Below are 10,134 nucleotides of genomic sequence, written 5' to 3'. Positions count from 1 at the left end.
TGGGGTTTTTTTTCCCCTGCTGTTTTATTTTTTTTAATATTAAACTGTGTTTATATGAACACACTAGTTTTCTTCATTTGACCCTTCAAATTCTCCCTCTGAAGGAGGGGGTGAGCTGGAGGGCTGTGGGGGACTCGGTTGCCAGTTAAACCACGACCCACAAAGGGAATATTACTCTACCCCACTTTCTTTCCCCTCTTCTCTCACAAAATATCAAATATTGTAAAAAAAAAGTGGAGGTAGGAAGAAAAAAAAAACAAAAGGCAAATCCTTTGCTACATCTAAACGCAGAAATCAAACCGTACCCAGCAGCCGCTCTTCCAAAATGCCACTACAAGGAGGGCGCAAAGGCTGGCGATTTAATCAATATTCCCGTTATTGGGTGTTTTCCCGCTTCGCCTTCGGTCATTTCTTTCCAGGTAGCGGAAAAGCAAAGGGTTTAATAGAGATCTTGCTGAGGAAAATATCTTCCTCACCTCACAGGGGAAGGAGCAGCCGCCCCTCGCCCGGGCGCCGTTCCCGCCCCGGGGCGGCCGACGGGCGGGAAACCGCCCGTCGGCCGCCCCGGGGCGGGAACGGCGCCCGGGCGAGGGGCGGCCATCTCGGTTCCCCCCTCCTCCCCGCGTCCGGTTTCCCGCAGCTCCTCCTCTGCGGGCAGTGCGCATGTATGGGGCGGCAACCCGGTCCCTGACTCACCCCCCCACCCCACCATCTTCACTCATCCGCTCCCTGCAGGCACCCCCCCCCCACCCGGGTCCGTGAGCGAGGAGGAAAGAAACAAGGGCGGCCGCCATGAGTCGTTTGGGGAAGAAAGGGAATGAGACCCTGATCGAGATGGCTCTGTCTGCGGATGGTAGGAGATCGGCGGGGTGGGAGGGGGAAGCGGCTTCTTTGTTCTGTCTCTTCCTCTCCTTGCTGAGGAGGGTGCTGCAAGGCCGGGGCTTCCCCTCCGGGGGTGACTAGGAGCCCGTGGAAGCGTCACGGGTGGGGCGGGGGAGGGGGAACCTGCCGAGTGAGTTGAGGGGGCTTTGAGGGGGTCTGGTTCCGCCTGGGGGCTCTGCAGGCAGACGCTTGGGAGATGGGGTTGATCCCGGAGGATTCCGGACCCTTCCTGAGTCTGACTTCAATCCTCCGGCTTCCACTGAAAACCGCAAACAAAACACTTTTGCGTGAGCCTGAGCATAGTTTGATTGGGTCTTTATTAACCCTAAATAAACCGTGGGGGGGGGGAAAAGCTCAGAGCCGATTCTAGACATAGCTTTTAAGCTTTATTTTTACACACCCTTCTAAGCGCAAAGGTTGCTTTTGCCCAAACTTCACGAAGCCCCAGCCGGGTTCAGGCTGCCATGAGCCGCTGTCAGCCGGGGGGTGAGGTTGTCGTCGCAAGAGGGTTCGGAGCAGCCCAGCTCACCTGGTTTCGGGAGGTGCGAGCAGCCCCTCTCCTGCCTGGCTCCGTCCCAGAGGCACCGGTACCCCCCCCCCCGCCAGCTTTCCGTCAAGTTGGGCTGGCGGCGGGTTTGAGTTGGGGCCTTGCTTCTTTTTTGCAATCGCCAGGTTGCAGTTTCCACTTTTTGTGTCGGTGTGTGATGTACTTGCTGACAATAAATGTGGTAATAGTATAATTTCGTAAAATAACATGATGCAAATGCTTGTGTTTATCAGTACCTCGCCTGGCAACGCAAATCAACAGTCAGATACAAGCTAGTGTGTTGATGTTTTCAGAAAGAGTCTAATACTTTTTTAAAAAAAAAAAAAAAAAAAAAGAAAAACACCGATCTAGAAAAATTTCTCTATAGGAATCATGCTTTGCCATCAGTCCTAGAAGTCAAGATATTAAAGCAAGAAAGAACCCTTCTAGGTTGGCTGCTTGGGTTGTATATTTTCCCTTCCAGCTTGACTACAGTGTCTCTTTTAGAGGAACATATAAGGACATTTTAAACACCTCGAGCACTAGCATAAAATCATGACTTTCAAAGCATTTGTCAGACTTGTTTCAGAGAAATATGACAGCAGCTAATGACTGTGAAAATTATCCAAAACAAGCCGTTTACAGTGACAGCAAGGAGCAGCGAGGCAGGCGTCCACAGCAAGTGTCAGACGAGGGTTTGCCCTCCCTGCGAAAGCCCGGTGGAGCTGGCAGCCGTGCTCAGGACCGAAGCAGATGGGTGTTACAGCCTCTTGGCCAGCAATGCATTTCCCAAGTCTTGTGGGGAGACCTGAGTCATCGCCCATCCCGCTGCCTGTGGGCAATGAAAAGGGCTTAGGACTGAGCTGCTGCTCTAACCAGTGCTTGTTCTTCTGAAGTAGCTTGAGACTGGAAAATATTTACGAAATATGTCATAACCATTTAGGGAATGATGTTGGAAGCCAGGTTTGTAAACTTTATTCAGCAGCATTCAGTCTTCCTGTGAGTGCCTTGTGAGTTTTTTATAATCATAAACATTGAATATAAAGAGAGTTGAGGTGTTTCAGTAAACAAGGATAATCTAATAGGATTTACCATATGGTAGCACATAACTGTCCATAGAAAATCTTGCACCAGTTCAATTCATTTTTTTTTAATCAAACACTTTTATAAAACAGAAACAAATTGAATATGGGGTAAAGTGAGTAGACTTTTTAAAGTTTATGTTAATTTGTTGTCAAAAAGGGTCTCAAGGTTAAAAAAAAAGGTAAAATCTTCCTTAAATTATGGTTTAGAAAAGTTAACAGTATGCATATCTTGCCACTGGGACTTCTCGTGGATCTAAACATCTTCTTTGTGCTTTGAAGGAAAAGATAGCCTCTTCAGGATGCTCCAAGCTATAGATGTCTGATGTGCACAGACAGGGTCTGTGTGAGTCAGTAGGAGCAAGGCAGAAGAAAAATCATGTGCTACTTATTTTCCTCAAAGACGTGTTCATATCTGGATACTACGTGTGTGTTTAATTCTGCCTTACTACTGCATTTCATTAAACATGAATGCTGAGGAACAGGTTGTGGGGTGAAAAACTACTTACCAGCAGCGGAAAGCTTAACTTGCAGAATCTGTGTTTAGAGACCCTGCGCCAAAAATTCAACCTTGAAGGAAGCTTTCTGGCTTCCTGTTGAACTATACCCATGTGAGGTAATAACTTTGATTTTTGTGGACATAATTTTGCTTTCTGTTGGAAGATGTGTGGCATTTGCTTCAAATATTAAAAAATAAGAAAAGTAAGCTTGCAAAAGGGAAATGTAAATATCAGAGGAAGAAGACCACAGTATGTTGTTAGAAATATTTCTTTATGTCTATGCTATCTTTCAGCATCTTTTTCTAGCATGGAACGTTAATGCTACAGTAGCTGTATTGTGGGATATATCCCCAAGACTGTGGATCTTCTGGAAACTCGTAATCGCCTTCGTGCCATGATTTGAAATATGCTGCCTTTATATGCATGGTTCCTCTTCCAAAACTTCCAGGAGTCTGGTTTGAACTCGAAATGCTCTAAGACTGATCTAAATCCAAGTGCTTGCTTCTGTTGGTTGTCATCTTTTTCGTGTTCTCTCTGAGAAAGGCAGCAAAACATCAGGAAAAGTCCATGGCTTGACTTGCAAGTGGCACTTGTGCCAGTGTGTTGTCTTCTTGTAATGCCTTACCATTCAGGGCCAAATACTGCTGTCATTTAATAGAATGGTACTTTACTTATTTAATCAGAATTATTATGATTCATCTTAGTAACATAGAATACAGGCCTCTGTTCTAAACTACATCCATCTCTAATTACTGGAGCAATGTATGTAGTAATTTCTGATCTATTTGTGGAAACGCTGAGTGGGATATCATGTTCCTGCAGGACTAAAGCGGAGGGTTTGTTAACATGAAAGCTTTTTTTAAAAATTATTCCTAGGTAATGAAATAAAAGCTCCAAGCAATTTAGACATAGTTCAGAATATAAAAGGCAGAGGAGAAAATATTCCCCTAGACGAACCAACGAGTAGTTCCTGAGTGGAATTTCTTTACTGGCTGCAATGCGTCACTGCGGGGGCACAGTGTAAATACAGGTTGGTTATCGGAAGGTAAACCTTCTTTTAATGGAAAACTCCGGTTTGTAGTAGGAAAGCCTGGTTTTGGGAACAGATCCCAACAACTTGCATAATACCGCCTTATATGTATATTTTTTTTTGTGTACATACTGTGGTGCTTTTAATGGGGAAAGTAAATGTCAAGCTCATTCCACCATAGCTGTTAAATATGGATTTTATCCACAGATTGTCTCAGTTAATTTAAAAAAAAAAAAAAAAAAAAGCCCTTGGACTGGTGACTGAGACTTGCAGCATTTTTGTTTTAGATGAGGACCCGGCATGTGAGGTTAAAGCTGCTCTCTGTACAGCCTGGTGAGTGCCAAAGCGAAGCAGCTCCCAAGGAGGGATTAAGTCTCTTATGCCTTCTTAACCCAGTAGCAATTATGTGGGAAGTTTAGGCCACGCTTCCGAGAGCTGGGCGGTGCAGCTGAGTTCCCTCAGCTGGAGCACTGAGTGACTGTCCTGTCCATCGTGGGTGAATGCTGTTCAGCCTCTATTTAATAAGGAGTCTGCAGCTTCACCTTTTTGCTCAGAGAAATGAAAGAAAATGCTCTGCAGCTGTTTGTCCATCACACAGGTTCCTGGAGGAAGGGCTTGGTTCCAGCTGTGGGCAGAGGTTCTGGGCTGGGAGTGCCAAATAAACGCAAAGGAAGCAACTGAAACCCTACTGTGGTGTAAGGCAGAGCGATGTTCTCTCAGTGTTTCCCTCCCAGGCAATTTCCAGTTAAGGTACTGTCTGGTGTGGTGTCCCATTCTGGGGTGCTGATAGGACTAATGGAAGGGCAGGTTTCCAGTGCATACGGGTTTGCTTTCCTTTTTTTTTTTTTTTTTTTTTTTTTTTAAATAACTAAAAATTTGGCTTTGGATCCGAATAAAACTCAAAATTTTGAAGGTATACCTACAGTATAACTTTTCAGTCTTTGCTACTAGCCGAGGAAATACTTACGATGTTGTACCCTGGAAGGTTTTTATAAGTAATTCTTCTCAACTTGCAAGCAAAACTCAGTTACTTTGCTTTTCAAGCTTTTATTTAACAGATGCACTAGCAGCACGTGTTGAGAACTGAAAGCTGTGTTGAAATGCAAACCTTTTGCACTTTGGAAAAGTCCCTACAGAAAGGAGATAACTCTATCATAAACCAGAAGGGCACTTTAACATCTATGTACAAAGAAAAACTAGGATAAGATATAAGGGCACTCCTGAAAATGTGCTTTTAAAATTACACTGAGAGCTGTTGGCAGATATTTTGTAAAAAAAACAAAACAAAACAAAACAAAAAGAACCCTCAAAACCCCAACCAAACTGAAACAGAAAACCAAACACCATTGTCTTCATATTTAGAATCTGTAAAGTAATTAATGAGTAGTATATACACATGGAGAAGTACAGTCACCTAATATAAACTTGTAATTAAGAAGATATAGGTAATGTAAAAATGTGGTGAGAGTTGCTGTGTCAGATGTTAAGTGGCACAGTAATAATGCAGTGAACTTTTCCACTAGATTTTTATTGTTATCTAGGGGTTGAACTGAAGAGCAGTATAGTTGACAGGTTGTGGTTCATTATCTAGTAGTAATTTCATTGTATTTGGTAGTAGCTTTTCATGTGCACGTGTGTGCAAATGCACAAAGGGGAAGAAAGATCCTTGTGTTGTATTGCTAGGGATAGTTCTTGAAATTATAACATAGTTATGGAACAGTTTTGAGGTGTCAGCTTTCTGCAGAGAGCCGAATAACATGTCAGGAATTATTTATAGATTAAACATTGTGTGGAGGAGTTGTTGATCCTAGGTTTGGACTTGGTTACTTGGATTATACTACAGAGATGTGTGGGTTTTTCTGAAGGGCCTCCTGCAATAACCTACGGCTGTTAAACTTGCGGTGTTCATTGCTTTAGTCTGATGCATGCCAAGAAAAGGCACGCTAGCTGGCTGCTGCAGATAAAAAGGCGGAGAATAAGACAGGACACCCGAAGTGATGCTGGAAACCTCACGTCTTCGGCAACTGTGCTGACATGCATTGTAAGCACTAATTACCTCTCTTAGTGTAACATAATATGATTCTTAACTCACCTAGCTGGGTAGGCTAAGGGGTGTAACATGAAAATCTGTGTGTAAGTACAGTTCTCCAGAACAGCTGAGAGAATACCTTAATTCCGTACCCTGGATGCTCATATTGCAGTAATCCAATAAAGGCTTTTGAATCTGTTTCTGCGTATTCAGAATACATCCACATGTAAATTTGGATCACGCTTTTGCCACCACACCAAGGCAGCACTAGCATATATTCTTACACATTGTAGACCTGCCTTCAATCTCTCTTTTTAGCCCCTCTTTTGATCATTGGTTTCTGCTAATGTAGGGTTTCTGCTCTAGCCGTAACCGATGCCCAAGAATTGAGGAGAGAAATTGTCTTGGGTCCTGTTTGCACATTTGTAATCTGGAAGTTTCAGTAGATCTTAAAGATTAAAGGTTTATGGGATTTACTACTTTTTTTTTCATTTGTAGTATAGTAGTCGATTACAGATCTGACCATTGAGAATAAATTAGGAATAGACCAACATTTAATGCTGCTTGTGTTAAAAGACTTCACTCTAGGCTACTTTTTCAAATCAGATTTTTTTACCTGGTGCACATGGATCGCTCATTTACACATAGCAGTATAATGTAAGCGCCTCATTATTTAATTGTGCCAGTTTGTTTGTGTCTTTTGGTACAGACAGAGCTCCGCTGTCTTCAGTGAGGATCAGTAGAGGCAGTGAAGTTCCAAACACTGATTTTTAGGAGGTGAGAGTATCTTTGGGTGAAGTGCAGTCTTATAACTGTAAGTCCCAAGTGATCCCGTTGTCTTCCTTAGCAGGCTCCCAAGGGTAAACGTGAAATTTGAAGCCTTTGGCAAGATAGCAGAACCCCAGCAAGCCGCGTGGGTAGGGCTCGTGATGCAGATGGGTGGCCTTTAATTTTCTACACTAGCCCTAAATTAGAAAGGGCCCTGTGGTTTGTTATTCAGAGGAGTTTTCTTAACTATCAGGTAGGAAATCACAGAGCCTATGTTTGTACAATTTATAGTGTGCTAGAAATACTTCATGCTAACGAGTAATGACTAGCAGACGTGGTTTTGAGGCTGTTGGCAAGTTGGATACCTTTGCATACTTCAGTCCTGTTAATTGACTGGTGCTTACATAAAAAAAAACAAACTCTTAAGTGGTGGGAGCCGTGGTCCCTTGCCCTGCTTACTTTCTTAATTGATAGGAACTGTTTCTCTCTGGGGTCAGTATATGATTTCCAGAGTTATTCCATTGTCTTTAAAGTAATTTGAACAGAAAATATTAAGTCTTGAAAACTCATACTTCAGAAAAAAAAAGGGGGGGGGGGATTTGTTTGTAAAAGGTCTTTCTATACTGGTATACTTCTGTGTTGTTTAATAAGAGAATATAAAATGCATGCCTAATACACTAGTAAAATTCCCAATGACACATTTCATTGGAAGCATAACCGAAGTAGTATTGAACTAGCTGGAGCATGAGGACTAGAAGTAACGAAAAATTGCGGATGAAATTGGCCATCTGAAATTAAATGGCTGGGTAGCATGAAACCGAGGAATACTGCCAGAGGACAGTAAATTCGAGGTGTAGTATTTTTTATATATTGTTTTTAATAAAAAGCTTGCTTCTTAATAAAAGTACGAGTTATGTGTGTTCCTAGTTTATGCTAAACCTTGTCCTACCTTTTTTCCCACTATTTCTCCATCCCTAGTTCCCTATTCATGTACTGCTTTTCTCTTGCAGTGTCTGTGGAAGATCTCCCATACAAGGACGGAAATGTAATGTGTGTCCTTAGAATGAATATTACATTGGACCCTCCACTGCTTTTGAAAACTTGTGTATTGCAAATGCTGAAAGAAATCAGATTTTGGTGCTTCAGGGTTACATCAGTGATTTCAGTGGAAGTTGGAGAAATACAGTAATGAATGATACTGTAGGATTTTTAAGTGTATCTCTGGGAACACTAGGAAAGCAAGTCTATGCCTAACACTTCTTGTAGTGCTTGCAATTCCCTCGAGCTGTGATGAAAAGCAATACCGCCATACCCATTTCGTCATCTTTTCTTGAAGGAGATATGAGTGTCCCTGGCACTTTCATATATGTGCAGGGCCATTGCCCGAGCTGTTTTTCTGCCTCCTCATTCAGACAGTACTGATGAAATTTGGCCCTGCACATACAAGTAGTCCAAGTGCAAACAAGCACAGCCGTAGCGCTTCGCGAGTTGTCAGGACTTCTACAGTCTGGTCTTTTACCACCCTGCTCTTCTGAGGTTTATTTACCGTGCTATTCCCCCTTACTTACATGCATCTAAATGCTACACAATTTAAAAATACCTGACTTTATCCAGCTACCACTGGTCTGAGCTTTCTTTTTTTTTTTTTTAATTGCATTTGAGCCTCTTCATCAGTTTACACACGTCATTCTGCAAAATGATGATGCCTGAAAAGTATAAGTGCTAACTTCAGTGCTCACAGCATGCTTTAAGTTTTGTCTGTGCTGGTACATACAGTACGGTCATGGTTGTTGCCTTAACCACAGTAAAATGTCATTCAAATTCTGTGTTACAACACTATGCTTGTGGTTTTTTCCTAAAAACAATTTACACAACTTTTTTGTTCTATTTTTTTTTTTAACCCTGTGCCTTTTAATCAAAAGGGAGATTTTATGGTTCTTTAAAAGGAAGGCAGCTGAGGGTAAACCACAGTTCTGGTTTAAAATACCCTTTTACTATAGTAGAGATTAGAACTGAGGGCTTCAAGTCTTTTACAAATGCTAAGTAAGACTTTCTTATTGTTAGGAACAGATTTCTCTTCTGTATATTTATGCCTATATCAAATACTGTTGTTTTTTCTTTTACTTTCTATGTGTTGATAAATACCTGTTCTGGAATTGCTTTTTTAATAATAAAACACGTGCTGAAAATTAATATGTCCATGAACCAGCCTGTACTTTTTTTTTTTAAGGGAATCATAAAATTATTTTAAAATGTTCCAAATAAGTTTTGGATTTACTGAGAATTTAATGTTTTCATTGTTAAGAAATAGTTTTAAATTTTCAGGAGCAGCTCTGACTCTAATAAACTGCCACTTCAGACATAATCTTGAGATTGAATTTTTGCCTCAGCAGTGCAGTTATTACTCTTCAGACGATGCCAAGTGAAGTAATAAAACTTATTTTACTTGCTCAGGAGCCAGCGTACTAGGTGGGTCCTCAGTTCCCCATGGCAACTCAGTCATCTAGCTCTGAGAGGGAGTGGTCAATATACAGATAAATTTAGTTAATAAGTCATTTTAAAGTTCTGTTTTTCTTAGATATGGAAGCACTTACAATAGTCATTATGAAGTGAGTGACCTTATTCTGGAGAGTATGCATTTTTGTGAGTGACTCAGTGCTGAATCAGACTCCTTGTCAAAGGTGGATACTCTATCAGAGTAGATCCCACTACAGCAGTAATCCCACGGGGATCTTTTGGGAGCAAAGGACACAGTACTGTAAATAGCACATTAATTTAGTGATAAATAATTGTGTGAGTCATCTTTTTCTATCAGGCAGGCCAGGTTATTGAATAATGACAGGGCTTTATTAAGATGCTAACTTTGAGACATCTAAGAATAACATATTCTTTCATTAGTTGGTAAGCATGGATATTAGAAATTTTCTTTGTAATACGAAGTAGCTACCTCGTAACAACTGCAATGTAAGTTTTGGGATTTTTGGTTTTGTTTTGTTTTCATTTTGCCTGGACCATCAAAGTTTTGCTCTAGGGATATGTATGTGTATAAACTGACATGCCAAAAGCATCCGACATATGCAGAACAGTATCACAGGTCTGAAAGCTCTTTGTACCTGCTTGGTTGACTGAAAAGGATGCTGTTACTGCGTCTAAGAAAATTGTGGAAATGAATGGAAGCAGTATTTTGGAAACAATACTGAAAGTAATAGCAGGACCAGTAGTAATACTGTCTCACTGCTGCTAAACAATAAACAGTTTATCAACACCTCCTGGCTCTGACTTCACCTTTGGAATAGTTCTGTCAAAGGTCTTGCATG

The 10,134-nt window shown here is 41.6% G+C and overlaps 1 protein-coding gene across 5 annotated transcripts in view; it reads left to right on the top strand.

The window, feature by feature from the left end:
* The first annotated feature begins 691 nt into the window (after positions 1–691).
* Positions 692–10,134, top strand: part of ANO5 (anoctamin 5) — a 60,872-nt gene continuing 51,429 nt past the window's right edge. For all 5 annotated transcript variants that reach the window (XM_086748212.1, XM_086748209.1, XM_086748211.1 and 2 more), the window contains exon 1: positions 692–853. In XM_086748212.1, coding sequence (XP_086604338.1) covers positions 793–853 — 61 coding nt within the window. In that variant the 5' untranslated portion in view covers positions 692–792. The remainder of the gene's footprint in view (positions 854–10,134) is intronic.

This window comes from Chlamydotis macqueenii, chromosome 5 (genome assembly GCF_036417535.1).
Source record: "Chlamydotis macqueenii isolate bChlMac1 chromosome 5, bChlMac1.mat, whole genome shotgun sequence".
In the NCBI taxonomy this organism is placed as follows: Eukaryota; Metazoa; Chordata; class Aves; order Otidiformes; family Otididae; genus Chlamydotis; species Chlamydotis macqueenii.
The sequence above is the reverse complement of the archived record's forward strand: the minus strand, read 5'-3'. Positions and strand labels throughout refer to the sequence as shown.